This window comes from Equus asinus, chromosome 28 (genome assembly GCF_041296235.1).
Source record: "Equus asinus isolate D_3611 breed Donkey chromosome 28, EquAss-T2T_v2, whole genome shotgun sequence".
Classification (NCBI taxonomy): Eukaryota; Metazoa; Chordata; class Mammalia; order Perissodactyla; family Equidae; genus Equus; species Equus asinus.
Window position 1 is genome coordinate 46,296,361 of NC_091817.1, and position 23,364 is coordinate 46,319,724.

The 23,364-nt window shown below is 56.9% G+C and overlaps 3 protein-coding genes across 10 annotated transcripts in view; 2 read left to right on the forward strand and 1 right to left on the reverse strand.

Annotated features, from left to right (window-relative positions):
* DNAAF1 (dynein axonemal assembly factor 1) overlaps nt 1-3,140 on the forward strand; it is a 19,930-nt gene extending 16,790 nt beyond the window's left edge. The window contains exons 10-12 of the mRNA XM_014841883.3: nt 821-877; nt 1,521-1,884; nt 2,671-3,140. Coding sequence (XP_014697369.2) covers nt 821-877; nt 1,521-1,884; nt 2,671-2,813 — 564 coding nt within the window. The 3' untranslated portion in view covers nt 2,814-3,140. The remainder of the gene's footprint in view (nt 1-820; nt 878-1,520; nt 1,885-2,670) is intronic.
* Nucleotides 1-12,796, reverse strand: part of TAF1C (TATA-box binding protein associated factor, RNA polymerase I subunit C) — a 15,540-nt gene extending 2,744 nt beyond the window's left edge. Inside the window, exons 1-15 of one of the 6 annotated variants that reach the window (XM_044761798.2) lie at nt 12,632-12,778; nt 10,176-10,314; nt 8,983-9,064; nt 8,748-8,845; nt 8,582-8,671; nt 8,414-8,487; nt 7,542-7,780; nt 7,305-7,421; nt 7,108-7,225; nt 6,950-7,021; nt 6,649-6,784; nt 6,334-6,477; nt 5,483-5,657; nt 5,258-5,392; nt 3,415-5,180 (exon numbers count right to left, since the gene is read on the reverse strand). In XM_044761798.2, the coding sequence (XP_044617733.2) occupies nt 3,994-5,180; nt 5,258-5,392; nt 5,483-5,657; nt 6,334-6,477; nt 6,649-6,784; nt 6,950-7,021; nt 7,108-7,225; nt 7,305-7,421; nt 7,542-7,780; nt 8,414-8,487; nt 8,582-8,671; nt 8,748-8,845; nt 8,983-9,064; nt 10,176-10,313 (2,805 nt within the window). In that variant the 5' untranslated portion in view covers nt 10,314; nt 12,632-12,778 and the 3' untranslated portion in view covers nt 3,415-3,993. Of the gene's footprint in view, nt 1-3,414; nt 5,181-5,257; nt 5,396-5,482; nt 5,658-6,333; nt 6,785-6,949; nt 7,022-7,107; nt 7,226-7,304; nt 7,422-7,541; nt 7,781-8,413; nt 8,488-8,581; nt 8,672-8,747; nt 8,846-8,982; nt 9,065-10,175; nt 10,315-12,631 lie in introns of those variants that run through there. The other 5 variants (XM_014841772.3, XR_006521681.2, XM_044761796.2 and 2 more) reach the window with 5 other exon arrangements.
* A 3,915-nt stretch (nt 12,797-16,711) lies between these two features.
* Nucleotides 16,712-22,791, forward strand: ADAD2 (adenosine deaminase domain containing 2). Of its 3 annotated transcripts, none has more exons than XR_011498996.1 (11): nt 16,712-17,010; nt 17,120-17,263; nt 20,096-20,236; nt 20,588-20,635; nt 20,724-20,849; nt 20,931-21,081; nt 21,164-21,331; nt 21,456-21,685; nt 21,788-21,996; nt 22,331-22,451; nt 22,536-22,791. XR_011498996.1 is itself a non-coding variant. In XM_070500414.1 (11 exons), exons 1-11 carry the CDS (start codon nt 16,806-16,808, stop codon nt 22,638-22,640), a joined length of 1,758 nt encoding a protein of 585 aa, XP_070356515.1. In that variant the 5' UTR covers nt 16,712-16,805; the 3' UTR covers nt 22,641-22,791. The 3 variants fall into 3 exon arrangements, 2 of the variants coding, with proteins under 2 accessions (XP_070356515.1, XP_014696823.2); XM_070500414.1 differs by having other exon boundaries at nt 16,712-17,120; nt 17,155-17,263; nt 21,788-22,031; XM_014841337.3 differs by having other exon boundaries at nt 21,788-22,031.
* The last annotated feature ends 573 nt before the right edge of the window (nt 22,792-23,364 follow it).

A 23,364-nucleotide genomic window follows, 5' to 3' on the forward strand; every position in this document is an offset into this window, starting at 1 on the left:
GGTTTCTAGTTTTCTGGGCCTGTGTATACTAAGAAACAAAACTGGGCAATTAATCTGTAACTTTTGAGAACCAACTGTATACACAACCACCAATAGCTAATACTTATTGTTCTGACCCTGCCTGGCACTGTTTTAAACACATCTTGTATTGATTGATTTAACCTTCCGATAACTGTAAGAGGTGGGTACTATTATCATCCCCATTTTACAAGTGTTGAAATTGAGAAACAGAGAGGTTAAGCAACTTGCCCAAGGCTACACAGCTAGGCAACAGTGCAGCAGGAATACCAAGCCAAGCAGTCTGGCTCCAGAGTGCATGCACTAACCACACACTATGCTGCCTGCCTCACATGCAGGACCAGTCGCTATAGATGAAGAGCCCCAAAATGACGACACGCAACAGTCCAGCCCTCTCAGTTTGGGGGAGGTCTAAAATATATTCGTGTTATACCACGTAGAATTCTCAGACTGAGTGGTACACAGGAGGTGCGCTTGGTTTGGGCCCCATCGGTTCCCCTGATGAACTGGCTGTGTCTCTGATGACAAAGTGACACGGAGAAAGACGCAGGGATCCCCCACACACATCACAGCTTGCACATCTCTTGCACTGGTCAGGCCCAGATCCTCGAGGCGCGGCGCGTAGGTTCTGAGTGTGCACGGGGTTGCTCCAGCGGTGGGGGGCACCTCCCTCCTCCCTTCTCCTCCTCACTTTTCTTGCACAGAACTCAGGCTTCACTGACTGCGTAGATACTTTAGTCTCCTGTCCGACGTGCAGGGTCTGTCCGCCCTCCTGGTGACCCGGGCTCACTTGCTCTTTCAGGATCTGCCTGACTTGGAAGATGTTGATACCGGCGAACCTTTGGAAGACCCAGACAAGGTCATCTCACGCGTCCTCCCGCTTCAGCGTCATTCCTCCTTCCCTCCCAGTCTTGTCACTGACAAAGCGCATCTCCTGGACTTGAGAGTGGGATGCTCTGTGACGAACGCACTGCACCCCATTTTCACCTGACAGCTCTTGGCTGTTGCTCTTCTTTAACATTTTATGATTAACCACTCGGGTTTTCTTGGACGTTTTGTCACTCATGTTTAATAACTATGTACTCTACATAATTACCTGACAACATTTCTTTGTCCTTGGGATGTATTTAAATACATGTGGCCAGGTTAGGCTATGCTAGCCAGAGGCCAAGGCTCAGAGGTGGGCCTGTTCAGGGGCCCATGGGTGTTGGTGTAGTGGGAACAGCGTGGGCAGAGGGGGTGCAGCGTGGAGACCCAACAGAGCATGGGGAAGGAGTGCAGCCATAGAGCTCACCACGACCTTGGGGGCTCAGAAAAGGCTGGCCAGGCACTGCCCATGCTGGGGCCTGACTTTCCCAGGGCAGACGGCTGTGCCCCCTCGGCCTTTCTTGTATGTGGCAACAGAATATTCTGCGATAGATAAAATCACTTAGCATTGTGCATTTTAGAGTGACTATTGTGAAAACAGAAATGTTGGAACACGCCTTTTTTCCTTTTAACAGAAGATGTGCTTTCCAAAGATTACAGCCATCTCGGGCTTGAGTGATGACAGTGACTCTGAGCTGGACTGCACCTCCCTCCCACTGCTGGAAGACGCGTCCACGGACACCCTGTCAAACATATTCTCCATCTCCAAGGACACCTCCAGGAAGACTGAGCTGCCCTTTCTGGACATAGTCAAAGCAGCAGCAGAGGGGGACTTGGGGATGCAACGCGGAGACACCAAGTCCTCACACCCACTGGTCCAGGAGCTTGACGACCACGGGCCTTCAGAGCCACCACCGACGCCCACGACCTGCCAAAGGGACACATCACCCCCTTGCACCGAGGACGGGGACAGTGACCTACTTTCAGCCTCTCCTCCAGGTAATGCCACTCTGCTTTCAAGATCACAGGGGCCGAAAGCTCTGAGAGTGGGGAAATGAACTGTCTACTCCCCAAACCCAGAGGGGGGCCTCTGCCCTTGGAATCCCGTGTTCTCAGAGAGGGCCATTCATGACGGACACGGACGCCGCTGCAGATCACGCTCCCAAGTTCATGCCTCTTCAAGGCTGCCACTTGCCGGTTGCTGGCCTGGGCCGCCGCATTCCCGGCGGGCAGTGGGCATCGCCAGGGCTGCTTACGGCATGCGGATCTTGGCCATTTTGTTCAGCAGGTCCAGGCAGGACTAGGGAGCCTGTGTTTCACCCCCTTCCTCCCCCTCCCCATCCTTAGCCTTTCCAGACCAAGGCTTCTGAGGGGGGGAGGGGACCGGTGAAAGGCTGAGAATGTGGGACAAAACAAGGGCCAGAGCTAGGCGGAGGGTACGGGCCCTCCACGTGAAGGTCCAGGATTTGGAGGAATGACATGCGAGACGCCGCTGGCAGGGAAGGCAGGGTCCCCAGGCAGGGCGCCTGACTGGGTGGGACGAGTGAGGCCACAGGCTGGCCCATCAGCCTGGCCCGTGCTTAGGGCCCGTGCACAGCTGCCTTGGGGGGTCCCCATCAGGGCATCTGCTAAACAGCCGTGCCTGTTCTCTCCCAGCACTAGTCGGCACCAGATTTCTTTCTGAAGGCCAGCTTGCGTGGTTGACTCAAGGCCTGCACCCAGGAAGAGATGAGGGGTGAGCAATTTCCCAAGAATACTGAGTTATCTTCTCTCCTGACTCTCTAGGAAACGGCACTGAAAAGGATGAAGCGCAGCCTGAGACGGAGCCCAAGGAGCTGGCAGAGCCCAAGGAGCTGGCAGAGCCCGAGGAGCTGGCGGAGCCCGGGGCGGGAGCAGACCGGGAGGACATTGAATTTGGCTTGGACTGAACCTCAAGGGAGTCCCCACCCTTGCACTAATGGACCGGGAGCCGGCGGCTGGGCCAAGGCCTGACCCCCGACCCCTGCGTGCAGGTCACCCCCTGGCTGGGCTCCCTTTCCTTCCAAAGAGCGGCAGCTCCTGCGAGCGCTCGGCGCCTCGGCTGTGACACGTGCCCAAGTCGCATGGCTCACTTTCCTGCTCTGGCAGCCTCTGCTAGTGTGGGACAGCGCTGTGTTCCTGATTCTCCAAGCATAACCGACTCCCCCGGTTGTCTGCTATAAATTGTATGCTGCACTGTCTCATTTGAAAATTATACAAATTTTAGTATCCATGGCAGATGAGGTGTTATTGGGTTATTTCACATCCGTGTGAGTCACGTGATTCTTTTCATCCCCTGCCCTGAGAAAGACCCACTCCTCTCTCCCCTGCGATGAGGAGCCTCTCTCAGATCCTGTGCCCGCTATGATTCTGAGGGTGTTCCCCTCGCAGGAGAGCAGTCTCCCAGCAAAGCTGCAGAACCATGGAGGAGGCACACTCTATGCATTAGACAGCAAAAGCTACCGAAGGGCACGCCACCCAGTCTAAGAAACTTGATCGTCCACAACCGTGCTCAGCTGACAAGTTTATTCGGTCCCTGAGTGCAATCCACAGCGTCTCCCTCTACGAAACCTTAGACCACAGCAGACACTGCCCAACACACACAAACCAGCCGCCAGCGGCTGCCAACTCCCACCGAGCGCCGCCCCCGCAGCTCCCCCGTGTCTCATTTCACGTCCCCGGCCACGGCGAGGAGCTAGCACTGTCACCCCGACGTCAGCAGGGTACACGGAGACCCCAGCTCGTGTGCAGGGAGCCCCTGCTGTCAAGCACAGCCCTGTCTCCTGGAGGGAATCCCAATGACACTGACCTCAAGGACTGGACCGCGAGGGCGTTTCCAATGTGCCTGTGGAAGCGCCTCCAGGCAAAGGTACAGACGACAAGAGGAACTGCTGTGTGGTTGTCCCCAGTCCTCTGACTTGGCTCCAGGTCATTTTTGGACGCCTCCCACAGGCACGATGGCCTTCAAAAGGAGAAAGGTCTGCACCCTGGAGATGGTTCTCTTTTTGTTTCCTAAGCTTCAGTCACAAAGACACAGTTGGTGCAGGACAAAGGACTCCCTGGAGGAGGGGCAGCAGCTTCCCTGGGCCCTCAGAAGCCCATGCGGGGCTTCTTCCGGATTCGCTGAGAGCCAGAGAGGACGGGAGTCTGCTGCCTGGAGGGAGTGGCCTGGATGCTGGAGGTCTGGGAAGAGGGCACAAAGGCACCTTCTGGGGTGTCCCTTTGGAGTGGTGGCTTGGCTGTGTTGTCCTGGAGGGTCTGCTGCCTGAAGCGGGTGGCCCGGATACTGGAGGTCTGGAAGAGGGGCACAGAGGCACCTTCTGGGGTGTCCCTTTGGAGTGGTGGCTTGGCTGTATTGTCCTGGAGGGTCCGCTGCCTGGAGCGGGTGGCCCAGATGCTGGAGGTCTGGGAGGGGGGCACAGAGACACCTTCTGGGGTGTCCATTTGGAGTGGTGGCTTGGCTGTGTTGTCCTGGAGGGTCCGCTGCCTGGAGCGGGTGGCCCGGATGCTGGAGGTCTGGGAGGGGGGCACAGAGGCATCTTCTAGGGGGTCTTCTCGGAGTGGGAGCTTGGCCATATAGTCCCGAAGGGTCTGCTGCCGCTCCGAGGGGACGCCCCGGGCCCAGTTCTCCTGGGCCAACTCTTGGGAGGGTGGGGTCCCTGGGGGCCGAGGACGGGCCTCAGGGTCTGGGCTGGGAGGAGGGCTGGTCGCGTCCGAGAGCTCCAGGCGGCCACTGAGCGAGGAGAAGGTGCTGGAGAGCTGCGTGCGGCGCTTGTGCCGCTTGGGCTGCTGCCTGGGCCCTGAGCTCCAGCCCTGCCGCCTCTCCCACCAGGCAGCCGCCCGGCCTTCCCAGGCCGCCTCCAAGCGCTTGCTGAGCTCATCGTCGGGGCCAGGCTCTGGGGCGGGGGGCGGCTCTGCAGTGGGGAGCGAGCCCAGGTCCCTCTGCTGCAGGAGCCGCCCTTCGGCCATGGCAGCCCGGAGACCCTCTGGCACTTTCCCCTCAACCTCCCTCTGCTCCACACAGCCCAGCAGACGGCGGTGGGAGAAGGTGGGTGCAGCCCACACAGGGGGAGCTGGGGGCACCTCCAGCAAGGCCTTCAGCCACTGGCTGCAGCAGGCAGTGGCCTGGGGGCTCCAGGAGACTGTAGGGGCACAAGAGTCAGGCCCAGGGTCTGCCTGGAGGCGGAGGCACTGGTGGAAGACATCTCCAGCTGCCGAGAGTTGGAAGAGCGACAGGATTGGCGTGGAGGCAGAGGGTGGGATGGCGGCAGCCAGACCTGGAGATGGGAATGACAGTGACCCCAAGGCCTGCCAGGGGGGCAGCTCCCCAAACTTCCCCCCGACCCCAGCACACCTATGGTTGGCGCTTTCAGACGCTCCTGCAGCCGCCACTGACTCTTGGGCTCCAGCACGGGGAATGCGGAGAGGGAGTCATTCCTGGAAGGGAGAGACTGGGGGGGCCCTGCCAGCCGGGGTGTGGAGGCCTCCTCTCCTGGAGGAAGGACACACAACTGAGGCCCTGTCCAGGCCCCGGCCCTCCCATCTCCCCGTGTGCCCCCGCCCTTGCTGGGACCCTCACCAGTGATGTGCAGCAGCTGCAGCTGCCCGTCCTGGCCCCCCAGGAGCAGCGGCCGCGGGCAGCCGGGCCCGGGCGGAGGCAGCAGCCGGGCCAGAAGGGGAGCGGAGGGGAGGCCGTGGTTCCACTTCAGCATCGGCACCAAGGGGAGGCGCTCATCCACCAGGTAGAGCGAGAACTGGGCGCCGGAGGAAGAAGCAAGATGGAGGGGACGTGACTGAGGTGTGAAGAAGTGTCTGACGAGACACATCTCTCTGGGTAGCCCACTTGCCACTCAGGATGAATGCAGACTTCTGAGTGCCCACAGCACTCTGGGACCGGCCCTGAGCCTCTCCAAGGCCACCGGCTGGCCCGCACAGAGGGCAGGTCGCAAGTGGGCCTGCCTATCATTCATGCCAACGCCAACATGGGGAGAATGGCTCTCAGGAGAGGTGCAGAGGAGTCTCGTCCCAGAAGAACCCACCTGGCTCTCACCCAGCCCTCCCCAAACTCATCCAACCCTGGGACCCACGCTTGAGGCACACCGACTCTCTGGCCAGGGTCTGAGGGGGCAGGGCCGGGGTGGACTCAGACCTCCTCCCCTTGTCCTGAACACACCGGGAACCGTCCCGCTTCGCACAGACCACTCCCCCTGCCTGAGGCCCTTCCTCCTGCACCTGCTCTGCCTCCAGTGGCACCTTAAAGCCCTGGTCAGACATCACCTCCCGGGAGGCCTTTCCCACCTGCCAGTTAGCATGTTTCAGCCAGACTCAGCAAGGGTTTTGTGATTCTTGTTTCACCTGCGGGTGTCCCGGGTTTGTCTCTAGTAACTGCCTGAGGCGTGCAAGGGGCAGAGGAGGGCAGGAGTCACTCACCTGGGTACAGATGAGATGGAGCGTGGAATGCAGAGACTCGGGGCTGCCCTCCCCCAGGTACTGGGTCAGCAGCACACGTTCCCCTTTCTGGCAGGATGCCTCTGCCCCTCCACGAAAAAGCAGCAGACCACAGCCCGGCGGGCCCTGGGAGAGAAACCGGGTCAGCCCTCCCAGTCTGAGGTCAGGGGCACCATCCCCACCAGCAGGACTCACTGACCTGCTGCTTTTCATGCCCTCGGGGAGGTCCCTGCCCCAGCCGACTCCGTGTCTCTGCTCTGTCCTGCTGCTCTGCCTGTGACAGTCCCCACCCCTCACCTGTGTGTCGACAATTTTCACTCCAGTGCGGTCACCCACAGTCAGCACCCGAGGGTGGGCGGTGAAGTCTGCCCAACGCCAGGGAGAGGGGTCCCGGAACACAAGGGTGTCAGGGTCCTTGTAGACTCGCCGCAGCCTTGGGAGACAGGCCAGCCGTGAGCGGAGGACAGGCTGATGCGGGGGGAGGGGCCGGGCAACCTGGCCTGGGGCCAGCACATGTTGCGGGGGAGTGTGGGCTGTGCGGAGTTCACAGGGGAGCTGCTCGTTGGGGTGGAGGGTTTTTACGGGGAAGGGGCATTACCCATCCTGGGGGGTCCACAGACAGATGGCTCCCGAACGGCTGCAGACGGCCAGCTCCCCGGGTAGGTGAGGGCTACAGGGCACAAGTGTGACGAACGCTGGGCCACACCCAACCCCACCGCCCATCCCCTGCAGAGCAGCCCGATCCAGCGCCCTCACCTGAGGCTGATCCCTGTGGCCCCCTTCTCGACCTGCAGCACCTGGAGAGGCGCCGGCCGCCCCTGCCTGCTGATCTTCCACAGGGCACAGTGGTAGTCAGAGCGGACGGCCAACAGAGCTGAGGGGACGAGGGGATGAGAGGGTCAGGGTCAGGCAGCGGGTCAGTCAGTGAGGGAGGGTGGTATCTAAGGCCTTACATTCTCCCTGCACAGTTCGGGTCACCACCTGCCGGACAGGTCCTCGCAGCTGGATGTGGCCAGGGTCCCTGAGGACCTGGGGGTTACCACCTGGGGTCAGACTGACCTCTTGGAAATCTGAGCCTTTTGCTAAGGATAAGTGCATGAGCTCTAGTCATCCAGCCCCCCTGGACCACATGGAGAGTGCCTCCTCCACCAGAGGGAGCTGCTGGGATCCTGCCCAGTGAGAAAGGATACACAGCTTGTCCAGGGTGCTTCCCGCAGGGTAGACCAGCTGCCCAACCCGGGGTGTCTTCCCAGGCACCCAGGCCAGCGCGCCCCCAGTGAAAGCATCGTCCAAGAGCAGCTGCTCCCACCGCGTCACCAGCTCCTCGTGCAGCAGGTCTCCCAGGAGGTTTGCCACCGACTTGCCCAGAATTGGGCCCCCGAGGATGGAGAACCGACGCTGCCGGTAGCTGAGGTAAGCCCAGGGGCACCTGGGATGAGAGCACAGCTGAGAGGCAGGCTGTCATGGCGATGGGAGAAGGACTGGCACCAGCCCCTGGGAGGCCAGGCCAGCAGATGCACTTTTTATCAACCTAGAATTTCTTCCTTTGGGAAACCCCATTCCTGTGCCGCAGGGGCAGTCACATGACCCAGATCTGGCCACTCAAGAGTGCTCCATTGCCCAGCCCACAGTGATTGGCTCCCAGATGGGCATGACACCCAAGCCAAGCCCATCATAACCTTCCTAGGACTTCTGCTGGTGCCTCAGGAAGGCTTCTGAGTCCTTCCTTGAAATCATAACCCATCTTGCTGTCACCTGCAAACAGTCTGCCTAGGAATTAAGCCAGGCACAGCCAAGAGGATGAGAACATAAAGAAAGATAGAGTCCTATTAACATTATTTGAACTCCTGGATGCAGCCATGCCTGTAGGCCATGAACTTAAATTCCCTTTTCCCCTTAGCCTAGTGGAGGTGTAGTTCTATATGAGAAAGTACAGATCATGACTGCACGGGGGGGAAGGAGGAACAACTGTGCCAGAAACCTAGATCCATGTCCCGGCTCCTTCCACGTCCCCACCGCCAGCTAGGCCTACCCATCCCATCCTTCCTCACTAGCCACTTGCCCCCAGGGCTGGTGTCCATCGAGGTCCTGGAGCAGCCTCTTCACACTGACCACTGTCTTCTTCTTAGAGCGGCTCTGCGTGGAAAGGCCTTGTCAAGCTCGCACACCCTAGGATTCACACCGACATGAAGTGGGGAGCCCCCCTCCTGGCTGGTCAGGGCTTACTCACCCGTGCTCCCTCCAGTTTGAAATTCTCCAGCATCAGCTTCCCCAGGGGTGCAAAGGCTATGTCCCCATGGTCCCACAGGAACCGGCTGAGCTGCGGAAGGAGAGGAGGCCAGGTCACTGAGCAGAGCCCCAGGTCACACAGCACTGTCCACTGTGGGGCCACGCACCTGTTCAGTAACATCCAGCACAACTCGGGGCTGTTTCTGGAACGGGTGACCTCCCCGGAAAAGCAGGTCCTGGGCAGTCAGACCAGGGTGCCAGGGATCTGAGGAAAGAGTGAGGTGAGGGAAGAGCCATGATGGGCCCAGAAACGGGGTCAGGTGTCCCACTTGGGGTTGGGAGGGGGCGAGAAGCGACACGAGGAGCAGCTCGGGAGGGAGCCCTGAGCACCAAGACCCTTACCGGGACCAGGAGGCAGCAAGGGAAGGGGCCCGGGGGTCTCCGGCTCCCAGAGAAGGCCCTTAGCCACGTGCGGCACCCCATTCTGAGGAAACACAACCACGACGACAACATAACAGTGAGGGCACTCCTGGGCCAGTGGTGTCACCAGCACTTGTCTTTATAACTCATTCAATCCTGCAAGGAGCCCACCAAGTTGGTACAACGGCCGCCTTACTTTATGGGTGAAGAAACGGCAGCACAGGGAGGCTGTCACTTGCTCCAGGCAACAGAAGGGCTGGGACTGGAACCCAGGCAGCCCAGCTCCAGTCTACACTCTGACCTCCAGGCCCCAGTGGCTCTCAGAGGGGACCCCTGCACCCAGACTGGGCCAAGCTGAACTCCAGTGACCCTCACTTCCACTCAGAAGACCTCATGGTCACTTGCTCAGAGAGCCCACTGGCCACCCTACTCCCCACTGCTGGGCCAGCCTGAGACGGCTCAGCTCAAACACTCAGAGGATGGATGAGCTGGCAAGCTGGGCTCCCGGGGGGGCCGGATCTGATGTGAAGCCCTTCCTTGTCAAGGAAGCGCCCCTGCCCCACTCCCCTCGCCACCGCTGTCTCTCTTAATTTTCCACCCACTTGCCTCTGCCTGCCGTAAGCCTTGGCCAGCCTGTGTCCAGTGGCAGCCACATGGCTTAGGCTCCCAGGGAAAGAGCCAGTGTCCTTCCCATCCTGGGAGGTCTCCCCTCCCTGCCTCACCCCCGCTGTGCTGTCTCAGCATCCTTCTGGTTTCACTCAAAGCTATTATCAAACTTTGCAATGACTCTATCCTTTGGCTTGTTCAGCTGTCTGTCCTCAGTCAGCCTAACTCTAAGTTCCCCGGGGGCAGGGATCACATCTGACATCTGCAAGCTGGGTGCCCCGGGGCTGGAAAGGCGCCTGGCATGGCGTAGGGGCTGTGCACTGAGTATCTGCTGAACAGACAGGAATGAAAGGCTGGGGAGAGGGAGGCAGGAAAGAGCAAGCCAGGAGCTCCCGCCCAGTAAACCCGCTGCAGATGGCAGGCATCCCATGCACCCAAAGGAGGGATTCTGGCTCAGCCTGTCTTGGCAGATTTGTGCTAATGCCACCCCACCATGTGCTCCTGCTAGAAAAGGGGACCGAGAGAAGGTGGCCACCCTGGAGCCGCCAGGGCTCTCCCCGCCACCTCACCTCGGAGTTCTGGGGCAGGGACTCCGGCAGGGTGAGTGCGTCTCTCCAGCTGCACATGAAGGACATGTCAGGGACATCGCTCAGACCAAGGGGGCCAGTCATGAATACTGTGGGGCGGAGGGAGCCGGGGAAGTCCATCCTGGAAAACAAGAACCACACATCCCTCTGGTCTTCTCAGAGACCTGAACCTGACAATGGTTTCCAGGGTTCCCGGGAAAGCGAAAGGTGCCCTAAGAGGAGTGTGCTTTCTTTGGGGAGGCAGATAATAAAGAATAAATCAACAGGTAACCTAATGCCAGATGGCAATAAGTGCTATGTTAAAACCAACCGACCAACCAGGAGGGAGGGATGGCAATGCGCTGAGGCTGTGGTTTCAGCAATGGTAGCCAGGGAAGGCCTCGCCGAGAAGGTGGCGTTTGCCACAGCCTGAACCTAATGAGGGAGAGAACTATGTGGAAAACTGGGAAAAGGGTTCCTGGCAGAATGAACAGTGAGTGCAAAAGTCCTGGGGCAGGAAGTGCTTGAGAAACAAGGAGGCCACAGAACGAACAGGAGAGGGGTAGGGGATGAAGTTAGACAGGTGGCGAGGGGTCAGCTTCTGTCAAGCTCTCTGTACTATAACTACACATTTGTAGGCTACACATCATATGCCCCAGGCTACACTCCCAGGACTAACTCGAGTTCTCCCAAAGCCAGGGACTGAGTCTTATTCATCTTTCTTCCTGCTGTCAAGTACGTACCTTCCAAAAATGCACCTTCTGGTTGTTGAATCAAACTAAACTTAGGGCTTTGGTAAACACAAGGTGCTCTAGAAGCACAAGCAGGCATAGCAGCTCTCTTTTCTATTAACCCCAAAAATGACAACAGCACTCGCTTACTGAGCGCCAGCATCGGCAGCCACAGTGCCACATGCTTTATTCTCCTATTGCTCCCGGTTTTGGAGTTCAGGAAACTGAGCGACTTGCCCAAAGCCAACAGCTTGATTCCGATTCAAAGGCCGGCCTCTGGACCACTGCTCCCCGTGCATCCAAAACAAACACGTGCCTTAGCGTCTTGGTACGCAAAAAATGTTCCCTTTGGCTCTCCTGTTCTTTCGTCAGTTTATCCTGTAACTTCCACACACCCATGCACCTCAGCACCGCGCAAAGTGCCCATCACGCAGGAAATGCCAGTAAACACTTGTCAAGTGATGAACATGTGTTTCCCACGGCACACCAGCCTCCTTCTCATTGTGGTTTATACACATAGTCTTATCTCTTCCGCTAGACTGAGAGCTCTCCAGGGACAGCAACTGTATCTGACGCATTCCTGAATTCCTAGTGTCTGGCTGCTGCTGTCATTCTCTGTTCCATGACAGGAGAGGACAGTGGCAGGAATCAAGGAGGTGATCACTGAATCCTCGTGAAAACACTGTCTTCCATAGGACTGACTGTGTCGACTACAGTTAAGGGGCCCCCCGAGCCTCCCAAGATGGCTGCATCCCTGATAAATCAGCAGACACATGCGAAAGTCTCCAGCTCGTCTCTTGTGCCTGGACTCCAATCACACTGACCCCCTTTGGGTTTTTTCCTCACCATACTTCTTTTCACCACAGGGTCTTTGCACACTCTCTCTCTGCTTAGAAGGAATACTAGTGCCCTTCCTATCCACCTACAAAATCGTACTCATCCTTCAGATTCCCTGGCGGGGAAGCCTCTCCCAGTTCCCCAGCCCTATCCTCCCACCACACCCTGCATCGCCGCTCCAGAACACACACTGCAACGTGTGATTACATATTTAAAGATGAAGCTGTCTGATTCAGAACCACTCTAACAGTCCCCACGGGAAAAGACTTTATATATCCCCAGGGCTTTGGTACTCGCTACATGGTAACGACCAGTACATACAAACTGAAGGAACAAATCCAGGAATGAATGAACGAGAGGAGAAACGAACCAAACAGCCTCAAACAGACCCAAGCAGGCTGAGGTCGCTGGAGGAGCCCACGGCCTCAGAAAAGCCCTTCGAGAAGGCTGCCTCCCCTTCCCGCCTTCGCCTTCGACGACCAGGCCCCTTTAGACCTCCAGGGCTGCAGACGTCAGTCGGGTCTGCATTAATGCCAGGCCGGGCATGGCGGAAGGCGAGCCTGTCGCAGGGGATGGGTGAGGGGATGCGAGTGGTCCCTTCCCTCAGACATCTACTCGGCCATGTCCTCCTCATCCACCTCCTCCCACTCCAACCCCAGACCCCAGAATTTCAACCCGACAACAGCAGATGCCTCGCATCAAGCGCTGTGTGCCAGCCAGCGGCTACCACACCTCACCTCTGTGAGACCCTCTCCACTCCATGAGCTGGAGACTGCTAATAACCCACTTTGCAGATGTTGGGCGATCGCTCCCAAAGCCACGCAGCTCGGGGCTCATGGAGGGCGCTGGGGGACCCTCCTCTGCCTCCCGTCCGACGGCGCGCGCACTTACGTGGCCCGGGCCTCGCCGTGCCTGTCTGGTAACTGGACCTCCGCGCGACGCTCGCCTGACCCTCGTGCCACGAAGCAACCCGAGAGCTGCACCCCGGCTCCGGCGCCCCCGAAGCGAGAGCCCCACAGCAGCGATGAACGGTCTTCCGGGCCGGGACGGAAGTGCTCCCTCGGAGACAGGAAGTCCCGCCTCCCAGCCTGGCCTCACGGTCGCCCTAGAGCGCCACCTCCCGGGCGGAGTGAGAATGGGAGTGGAGGCGGCGCCATGGACGGTGGAAACAAGCCCCATCAAGTCCCAACAGAGAAGGACAAGCTGTGATAGGTTCGAGTCCCACTCTGCCTAACTGACTTCCTATTTCACAGGATTGCTGTGAGTATTAAATTAATTCACTCAACGAACACCTGCTGAGCACCTACGATGAGCCAGGCACTGTATTAGTAGGAATCCTACTAGGAATCCTGTATTAGTCAGCCTAGGAATCCTAGGCTATAATTGTGCTGATAGCCTCTGAAGCGGGCTTTAAAAATAAGCATACAGGTCCCCGTGGGAGTGCATGAGGCTTTCCTGTGGCCAGGGAAATACAGTTTTAGGCAATGGTTCTCCAGTTCCAGCGTACATCGCCATCACCTGGAAGGCGTGTAAAAAGAGTTTCTGATTCAGTGAGTCTGGGGTGGAGCCTGATAATCTGCGTTCCTAAGTTTCCAGGTGATGCTGATTCTGCTTGCCTGGGGGCCACACTTTAAGAACCACTGTGCAATCATAAATCTTACCATTAGCCTAACCCAGGAGTTCTCAGACCTGAACGTGCATCAGAATCCCCTGGAGAGCTTGTTAAAACAGTTCGCTGGGTCCCAGCCCCAGTTTCTGGTTCAGTAGATCTGGGAGGTGATCCGAGAATCTGCGTTTCTAGTGAGTTCCCAGGTGATGCTGCTGCTGCTGGTCCAGGGACCACACTTTGAGAACCATTACTTTAAAGAATCAGTTTCCAAATTCTCAGCTTCCATCCATATAGTTTTCATCTGGGAGGTGCTTTGAATCGGATGGTTCTCCTTTAGCATCTCCTTTCTCACAATCGCTTTTTTCCCCACTGTGGAGTACTGCCTGAGAGGGATGCTGAACAAGGGGGCGATTCCAAAAAGCAAAGTTCCTGCAGGAGAGAGTACCTCGAAAACTAAGAAAAGCAGGTTCAATCAGAAGTCATGATAGACGGCTGCAGGAGGGGGCATTTTGGGACTGATAATATTATGTTTCTTCATCCCAGTGCTGGTTACATGGGTGTGTTCAGTGTATGAAAATTCATCAAATAATCTGTATGCTTTTCGGTATGGATGTAATATGTCAATAAAGAGTCTTTTAAAAAAGAACAGGAAAAAAAGGAGAAAATACTACTGGCTGTGACACTCTGTCTCATGGAGACTTCAAGCTTTTGGTTAGGCTCCATGCCTTCTCAGCCATCTACCTGAAAAAGAGAATTCAGAAGTCCCTCTACAAGGACAGGAATTCTGTCTGTGTAGGTCACTGATGTTTCCCAAACAACTAGAAGAGTAGATGCTCAATAAATATTGAGTCAACGGAAGAGGAAATGAAATGACGTGGATCTTCTGAGAAAATAGCAACACGTTCATTTAGATTGAAAAAATGAAGTGAGACTTTCTGACAAGAAGTAATTCTGATTTAGCTGATAGGTCTGACCATGAGGATAGGCTTTGCCAGTTAGGGCATATGGAGAGCATTTTTCATAAATGGAATAAGCTATGTATTCATCTCCATGGTTTTGGTGAAAATATATTGAAAGGATGATTATAATATATAATAAGTCTGAAATTATATCTTTTGTAACTACTTGAGCTTGTGATTAATTTGGGATACACAGTTTTTGAAAATTATTTTAGGATTATGTATGCAAAAAAATTGAAGACTATATTAGTTTCCCATTGCTGCTGTAACAAATTACCACAAACTTAGTGGCTTAGAAGAACACAATATTGAACAGTTCTGGAGGTCAGAAGCCTTAAATGGGTCTCACTGGGCTAAAATCAAGGTGTCAGTAGGGCTGCGTTCTTTTCTAGAAGCTCCAGGGGAGAATCCATTTCTTGGCCTTTTTCAGCTTCTGAAAGCTGCCTGTCTTCCTTGGCTGTGGCCCCCTTCCATCTTCAAAGCTAGCAACGGCAGTTGAGTCTTTCTCGTGCTGCCATCTCTCTGATTCTGACTCCTCAGTCTCCCCCTACCCATTTAAGGACACTTGTGATTACATTGGGCCCACGCAGGTAATCCAGGATAATCTCCTTGTCTTAAACTCAGCTGATTAATCTGCAACCATAATGCCCCCTTCCCATACGATGTAACGTTCATAGGCTGTGGGGATCAGGACATGGACATCTTTGGGGACCATTATTTTTCCTAGCACACCAGTATTCCACATCACCTTTATGAGACACTCATCCAGCTTCTGGGTTGGGAGGCCAATTCCATTTCTTCCTTCCTTTCTTCCTTCTTTCCTTTCTCTAAACAAGCTACTTGGTTTCTTCTCGTTACTGATGTATAGTTAACATGCAGTAAAAAGCGCAATTTAAGTGTATACCTCATTGAGTTTTCACATGCATATAAACCCACATAACCACCACCTGGATCAAGAGACACTTCCATCACTCCAGAAAATCTCCTGGTGCCACTTCCCAGTCAATACCCGCTTCAGGAAGTAACCATGTTTCTGATTCATCACCATAGATTAATTTTGCTGGTTCAAGAATTTACATAAATAAAATTTACATAAAATAAACCATGTTTCTGATTCATCACCATAGATTAATTTTGCTGGTTCAAGAATTTACATAAATAAAATCATGCAGAAGACATTCTTTTTAGTCTTGCTTCTTTCACTCAACATGCCTACGAGATTCACCCATTTGGGGCACATAACAGGATTTTGTTTCTTTTTATTATGTGTATGAATATATCACCATTTGTTCATGCAAGTTCCTGTTGTTGAGATTTCTGGGTTTGGCGATTCTGTTAAAGTCTGTTTGTGGATGTGTGCAGCCATCATTCCATTTCTGAACACCTGCTGTCCTGTCCCCTCCATCTCCCAGGCCTAATTCCATTCTCTGGCTGGCCTATGCATGAAAAAAACAGGATTCTTCTTCCTGATGCCAATGCTCAAAACATTTGAGAGGTTGAATTTACCCTGCCCGCTACACCTGCTCTTCCCGGGTCAAAATTCCCGGTTTCCACCAATTGCTCCTCATACGCCCCAGTATCCACACTGCCACAATCCTGGTCAGCACAGTCAGACCCAAAGGTAGCAATCAGCAGCAGCAACAGCAACAAAGGCGACGAGTCTTACAGCCTGTGCACTGAGTATTGGTCGTTATCCTGTGTCCTAGCTCCTACAAGACTTAGTTCTGTTTTCAGCCCCCTTTGAGCAATTGTGTTGCATCATAGCAGGCCATATGTAAACTGTCTTCATCCCTAACTTCATCTTATTTTTGTTATTTCTCCTTCATCCCTAGTCCCTCATCTTAAAGAATTGCTGTCTTGTGGTATTGTTACTCAAAATCCTTTCTGGACAAAAAAGGGGGGGGGGGCGGCAGGGTGCTAAATGGCTAACTTTGGCTAGAGAGCACTTCCGGCTGGCTTCAGAAAGGCTACAGCGAACCTTTTGTAAAGGTAGATCCTAAAGGTTCTGTTGGGCTGCTACATTTAAGAACACCTTCATTTATCAGATGAAGCCCCCCAGGCTCAAGCTGCTAGGGGCGGGCTGGCCTGATGGGGTGTGGTTTGGGGCATCCTAGGACAGGAGCAAGGATGAAGCGCTGGACTCGGACCCTCAAACCCCCTTCCCTGGCCTTCACTTGCCTAGGGCAGAGAACAGGAAAACCGGACCAACCTCGTCCCTCCCCCAAACCCCATCGCTAAGCCCCGCCCCGGAAGTGGGATGTTGGCCAGGTGACTGCACTATCCACATCCGGGCTGCTGCCGCCACGAAAACCATCCTTCCCATTGGCTGGGCGCACTGTCTGCCACAGCTCTGCGGGCTCTCATTGGTCAGCGGGGAGGTGGGGCCTAGCTCGCCGTGTGCTGTCTGCCTTGCCGCGTGCTCCTCACGCGGAGCCAGCCGGGCGTGTAAAAGGGCGCCGCGGCACCAGAACCGGCACCCCGTCCCTGGCGTCCGGCCATGGCTTCAGCAGCCGGCGTGGTCACCAGTTCGGAGGACAGCGGCCGCAGGAAACCCCGCCTGGCGGCGTCGCTGCAAATCAGCCCCGGGCCCAGCTCCAGGAGGCCCCCCGCCAGCCTGGGCCGAGAGCCCTGGGAGCCCGTGCTCGCCCCCAGCGCGGAGGACGATGAGGGGGACGGGCAGTCCCAGGCCTCGGCTGGGGACGGTGGGCCGTGGGCGGGGGCCGGAGTCAAGGAACTGGGGACAGCCCGGGCTTGGGACGGCTTGGGGGGCCGGATGAGGAGATCCCCGAAGGTCTCTGTCCCACCCTGCAGGGCCCGCCAGGGACTTCCCAACGGCAGCTGGACAGCTGAGCCTGCAGCTCAAAGACCCCCTGCCGGGCCAGGCTGTGGCGGTGCTCGAGCAGTATACGGCCGGCCTGGGCGTCTCCCTGACCTTCCGAGAGGACCAGACGGCAGGTGAGCCCCGGGGCCTGGGGCGGTGGCGCCCCCCGGCTGCCCCAGACGAAGCACGGGGGCTGGGAGCTGGGCCGGAGCCGGGCCCGAGGCGGACCTCGCTGTGAGCAGGTGGGGCTACGCCAGACCTCCAAGAGGCAGGTCACAGCAGGGTGAACAACATCCCCATCTGATACCCCAAAGCGACCCAGCCTTTCAGCTTGCCTTTTTGGAGGGCCAGTTACATGCAATTACAGTTGCCCTGCCAGCATTGGAGATACTTGGGGGCCAGCCGGTGACTTGAAGACGTTATCAAAGCCGTTTGCTAATGGCAACACTGCCTAGAGATGTAATCACGTCCTTTCCTCTTTCTCGGTGCACCCTGCCCCCACCCCGGACTGGACAGACACAGACACACACAGCAACACCCCAGGTCCTCAATTCAGGTTCCCAACCTTCAGCCAGCACTTTTCCGGTTTCTAAGGAGATAGGGAGAGAAGCATCCCTCAGGCTGTCGGGAGCCTTTGTAAAGCTACCTGAGAGAACCCCTAATGAATGGCTGAAAAAGAGAGAGTGTATTAAATGTGTGCCTGGGATTCCTGTTAATCAGGGGCGGTGAGACAGCAGGCTCGGAAATGATTGTCGTGAAGGAAAAAGTAAATACTCGCGGATCCCTAGAAACAGGAGGCACAGCTCGCCACACAGGGCCCCACGAGAAAGGACCAGGGTGGTCAGGAGGAAGAAGGGGAGCGGGGAGAGCCCAGCCCAGAGCCTTTATTGGGGCTTCTCAGGAAGGAATGGTTGAGGCAGGCTGAGTGAGTTACAGGGTTGAGTAAGGCAAGACCCTGAGGATGTTTTGGGGTCATAGGGGTGAGTCCTAGTTGTCTGGTACCTGGCCCTGGGGTGGTTTAGGGTCTGGAGGATGTTGGCTCATGTGAGAGTTTGGCAGTTGGGGACTGAGTTCTGGATTGGTTGGTTTCCACATCAAGGCGCACTTGCAGGGGAGTCGTCTGCTGTCTCCAGGAATTAGCCCTGGGAGGGGCCTTCTCTCCAGGATCAAGGCCCCAAAAGCCTGCGGATCAGGAATACAGAAGATAAGGAAATAGAGTCAATGCAGATGATAATAGCTAACATTCATGAGTTCTGGATGACAGGCCAGGAGCTGTCTGCAGGGCTTCAGGCACGTTAACTCACCGAGTCCTCACAAGTATTCCTTAAGGACGTGTACAGTACTGTCACCACCATTTTACAGACGGGAAGACTGAGGCCAGAGAGGCCGCAGCTGCGTGGCACAGTGTGAACCCCGGCAGTCTGGCTTCAGAGCCTGAGCTGACCCGCTGGGTTACACTGCCCCTCCCTTCTGCTTACCATTCCCCTTTTATTTGTTTACATGGGTAGATGTGGTTTTTAGTCGTTTCTTTTTGTTTTTTTATTTTGATGAAATTTCAAAGACTAGTGTGAAAGAACTCCCATGAACTCTCCACTCAGATTCTCCAGGTAACATTTGCCACATTTGCTGTGTGTTTGTGTGTCTCTCTCCCCTCTATATATCTATTTATGTAAAAATATCTAGATTAAGTTTTTCTGAACAACCTGGAAGTTAATTCACCCCTTAAGCACGTCTATGTGTAATTCCTAAGAACAAGGACATTGTCTTATGTAACTATAGTACAGTGATCAAATTTTGGAAATTTAACATTGATGTAATGTTATTACCCCATTACCATGCACATTCAAATTTTGCCACTTGTCCCAGTAATGGCCATTTTTTCTAACCCAGCGTGACCGATGGCATTAGGCTGCTGTGCCTCTTAATCTCCTTCTGTCTGAAACACTTCCCCGGTCTCTGCTTGTCTTCAGGATGGTGATGTTCTTGAGGAGGAAAGGCCGGTGGTTTTGTAGACTGTCCTTGCATTTGGGTTTGTCTGTTTCCTCAGGAGGGTTCAGGCTGTGCGTTAGGCAGGAGCGCCTGTGGTGACGTCCCGCCAGGAGGACTGGGATCTGTGTGTCCTACCACTCGGGATGTGAGCTGGGAGGACTGACTAGGGTGGCGTCCGCCAGGTGTCTTTGCTTCCCCTTTGTGCTTTGTCAGTCATCCAAGGGGAGCATCTGGAGATGGTGTGACTGTCCTGTTTGCCATGACACTGTAGCATCCTTTGATGGTTGTCACCAGAGTTGATTGTTGTGTGCCAGCTGCCACGTGGGGTTTGCTGACGCCAGCGTTCCTTCCACGTCTACTAGCTGGAATTCTTGATGCTCTTTTAAAATAGCTGAATATCAGTGCTACCGAGGAGTGCTGAAACGTGGGTTCTCTTTGAAAAGGGCAGTCCTTTTGGGAAACAATTTAGCAGCAAGTCCCAGCAAGTCCCGTGAAGTGAAATAATTTTATCCCCTTTGACCGAGTGATCCAAGTTCTAGGATTTTCATCTGTCTCTTATCTCATAAGTAATACCTGAAAGGACAGTGTTTGGTGGAAGAAACTGTCAAAAGTAGAAAGAACTAGCTCAGTGCGTCTAAGGGGAGGCTGCAGGCTTCATCCTGAGACCAGTGTGGCCCTGGTTGGGTCCTGGCACCACCTGGGCCTGCTGCCTGCCCTTTGTGTGTCCCCTTTGTAAAATGGGGTCACGTGGACCTATTTCAGAGGGGCTTGTGAGGGTTCTCTGAATGACAATGGGCCTGGCATGCCAAGGCACGCACCAGCGCCCGGTGCAGGAGCAGGTGGGCCATCTCCTTGTCATTCATCAAGGTCGTCCTTGGTGTCAGCAGGAAGCGTAGCTAAGAGCTTCTGTGGCTCAGGTGGGGCGGTGTCGCCAGAGGTGAAGTGCAGGGCGCTACTTCACCGCCCCCCTTCTCCAGGCTGCTGCTCCTCCTTTTCTGTGTGTGCCGAAGTGGATGGGGTGGTCTGCCCCGCAGGCACCGCCAACAGCAAGCTGGAGGCCAAGCAGCAGGCGGCTCGCTCTGCCCTCCGCTACATCCAGAGTCAGCTGGAGAGCCCGGGTAAGGGGGCAGCCCACCCGGTGGCCACGCCCCAGCTGGGGATGCCAGAGCCCCACCTCTGTGCGTGTGAGCATGCGGGTGGGCAGGGGAGAGGCCTGCAGGACCACCTGGGCCCCGGGGCCTGGCCTGCAGGGAGCGGGGGAGGGAGGTGGGCCTCCTCCTGCCCTCGTGTCCTTCGAAGGCTGCCCAGCCTGGGGCCAGGCTCTGCTAGAGGGGCAGCCCAGGGACTTTTGGTTTCTGGAAGGTGAAAACTTTCCCGCTGCCATTGCCAACTTGTTGGCTTCCCGAAGGACAGAGAGTGGGAGGGTGGACCCTGGCACCTGTGATGACCCACCCCTTCTCTTTCTTCAGAGCCCCCAGAGCCCCCCAGAAGGCCTCCACTCGCCCCCCTGAGTGTAGGTAGGTGGGCCCTGTTGCTCTGCCCCCTGTGGTGAGGGGAGGGGCACAGCCTTGGGGCCCCTACCTCTGCCCTCTCCCCCACGTGCAGAGAACATCCTGACCCACGAGCAGCGCTGCGCAGCCGTGGTCAGCGCTGGCTTTGACCGGCTGGTGGACAGGGCCTCACTGTACCAGGCCTGTAAAGGGACTGTGGCTGCTGTCATCCTGGAGAGAGGTAGGGTTTACCCTGCCCACCCCGCCCCTGCCGAAGGACCCTCGCCTTAAGCCGTAACATCTCTGCCCCCTCCCCTCACAGAGGTCCCCGGTGCCAGGGGCCACACCAAGGAGATCTACGAGCTGGTAGCGCTGGGCACAGGTGGCAGCAGCTGTGCCGGCTGGCTGGAGTTCTCAGGCCGGCAGCTCCACGACTGCCACGGTGTGGTCATTGCCCGCCGGGCCCTGCTGAGGTGAGGGCGGGTGGCCGGCGCACTGCCACAGCCCAGGCTGGACGTGGCAGCCCCCAGCTGCTCCTCCACCCGTCTCTCCCAGGTTCTTGTTCCGGCAGCTCCTACTGGCAACACAGGGCGGCCCCAAGGGCAAGGAGCGGTCTGTGCTGGCCCCCCAGCCTGGGCCCGGGCCCCCCTTCACCCTCAAGCCCGGGATCTTCCTGCACCTCTATGTCAGCAACACCCCCAAGGGAGCTGCCCACGACATCTAGTATGTAGGGAGCCCTGATGGGTCCCTTAGTTTGGCCGACGGGGAAGGGCAGTGCAGGCTGGGGTCGGGAGAGTGACCCTGACTCTCGTGTCCCACGTCCTACTCCCCTCGCCTGCCTCTGCAGCTTCCCGCCGTCGTCCAAGGGCAGTCTCCTGCACAGTCCGCCCTTCCGCCTGCAGGCCCACGTCCGCGGGGAGCTGAAGCCCGTTTGCTACGTGGCGCCCGCGCTCCGTGACACCCACGTGAGCTGCCTCTCGGCCAGTGACAAGCTGGCACGCTGGGCTGTGCTGGGGCTGGGCGGCGCCCTGCTGGCCCACTTCCTCCCTCCCCTCTACGCCACCAGCCTTGTCCTGGGTGAGGGTCTAGCGGGGCTGGAGGGTGGAAAGCGGCTCTGGGTGGTGGGTGGGAGAGGGTGGCAGAGACCCCGACCTTGTCCTGTGCTTTCTGCCCCCACAGCTGACCCTTGCCACGACCCCCCCACTCTGAGCAGCGCCATCCACACCCGGCCCAGCCTGGAGAGCGTCTTGGGGCCAGGCCTGCCCCCTCCCTACGCCCGGACCACGCTGCACCTGTTTTCGGGCCCCCCTGTGGCCCCTTCTGACCCCACCCCCAACACCTGCCACGGCCTGAGCCTCAATTGGAGCCTGGGGGACCCCGACATCGAGGTTGTGGATGTGGCCACCGGGCGTGTGAAGGCTGAGTGAGAAGGGCCTGTGTGTGGGCTGGAGAGGGGCCCAGCAGTGAGGGGTCCCGGTTTCCCTGCCTGGGGGTGAGAGGGAGCATCAGGCTCCAGGGGGGTTCTGATCCCAGCTCAGCCTCTTAGCAACTCTGGGACTGTGGCCGGTGCTTCTGTCACCCACCCTGTTACACCCCCTAAGATTGTCACAAGTGAAAGGAGGTGGTGGGAGGGCAGTGGTGTCAGCCTGTGAGTTGGTTCCCTTTTTCTCTCCCCTGATCCTCACATCCTTTCTCTCCATTGTCCTTTCTCTCCATCGCCAGTGCTGCCCTCGGGCCTCCCTCCCGCCTGTGTAAGGCAGCCTTTCTCCGGGCCTTCCGCCAGGCTGCCCGAGCTCTCGGGAAGTCCCACCTCCTGGCCTTGAAGACCTACGAGGCAGCCAAGGTCAGCTCCTTCCCTCCCCGCCAGCCCTCTTCCTCCTGCACCCCCCAGCGAGCACCCTCTCCACCTGCTCTTCTCCTGCCCTAGGCTGGGCCCTACCAGGAGGCTCGCCGGCAGTTGTCTCTCCTGCTAGACCAGCAGGGCCTGGGGGCTTGGCCCTCCAAGCCATTGGTGGGCAAATTCCGGAACTGAAACAGACCTCCAGGGGGCCGAGGTCCCTGCACTGAGGTGGGCCCCGCTGGAGGAGTGCCACTTCTACGGGGTGGGAGGGGAATGGGGGGTGACGGTGGGGGGGGGATGCTGCTGCACATTTGGGCTTGAATAAAGAAGGTGTTTCTGGTGCTTCTATGTGTGCTTGGCTTTTGGAGGAGGAGCAGGTAGCGATGGGCTGTTGGCCAGATCCCTGTCTCACAGAGTCACTTTGTTAGTGCCTCCAGCCTGTATGCTTCGGGGGAGGCTGTGCTGTGTGGCGTATGTGGGGCCAGGCTGTCAGCAGCGAGTGTGGGAACATCTCCTCTCTGGGCGTGATGGGGGCTCCTGTGTCCCTTCCTTTCCTGGGGCTGGGACCTGGCAGGAGTGTTGAGGAGGGTGGTGCCTGCCCCCAGGTCCCATGTGGACTCATCAGAGGCCTCAGCTGTGCCGGCCCATTGAGCAAGCTCCATGGGTTGGAGGGTGCTGGGATGTGTGCACATCGGTGGTCCCCATTCAGAAGGAGATGCGGGGCCCTGGGCAGACAGCAGCCCCAGGGCCTGCCTTTGGTGTCCTCTGGGTTTCTACGAGTGGATAGGGTCCGGAGGCCCTTCCACTGGGCTTGTAGGTATACTGGAATACACTGAATAGTGTCCCCCAAAATTCACATCTACCTGGAACCTGTGAAAATGACCTTACTTAGAAATAGGGTCTTTGCAGATGTGAT

Coding starts and splice junctions, on each gene's coding strand:
- ADAD2 (XM_070500414.1), top strand. CDS start 16,806: ATGGCTTCAGCAGCCGGCGTGGTCACCAGTTCGGAGGACAGCGGCCGC. Junction 21,686..21,787: donor CGCCACCAGCCTTGTCCTGG/GTGAGGGTCTAG, acceptor CTGCCCCCACAG/CTGACCCTTGCCACGACCCC. Junction 22,032..22,330: donor ACCGGGCGTGTGAAGGCTGA/GTGAGAAGGGCC, acceptor CTCCATCGCCAG/TGCTGCCCTCGGGCCTCCCT.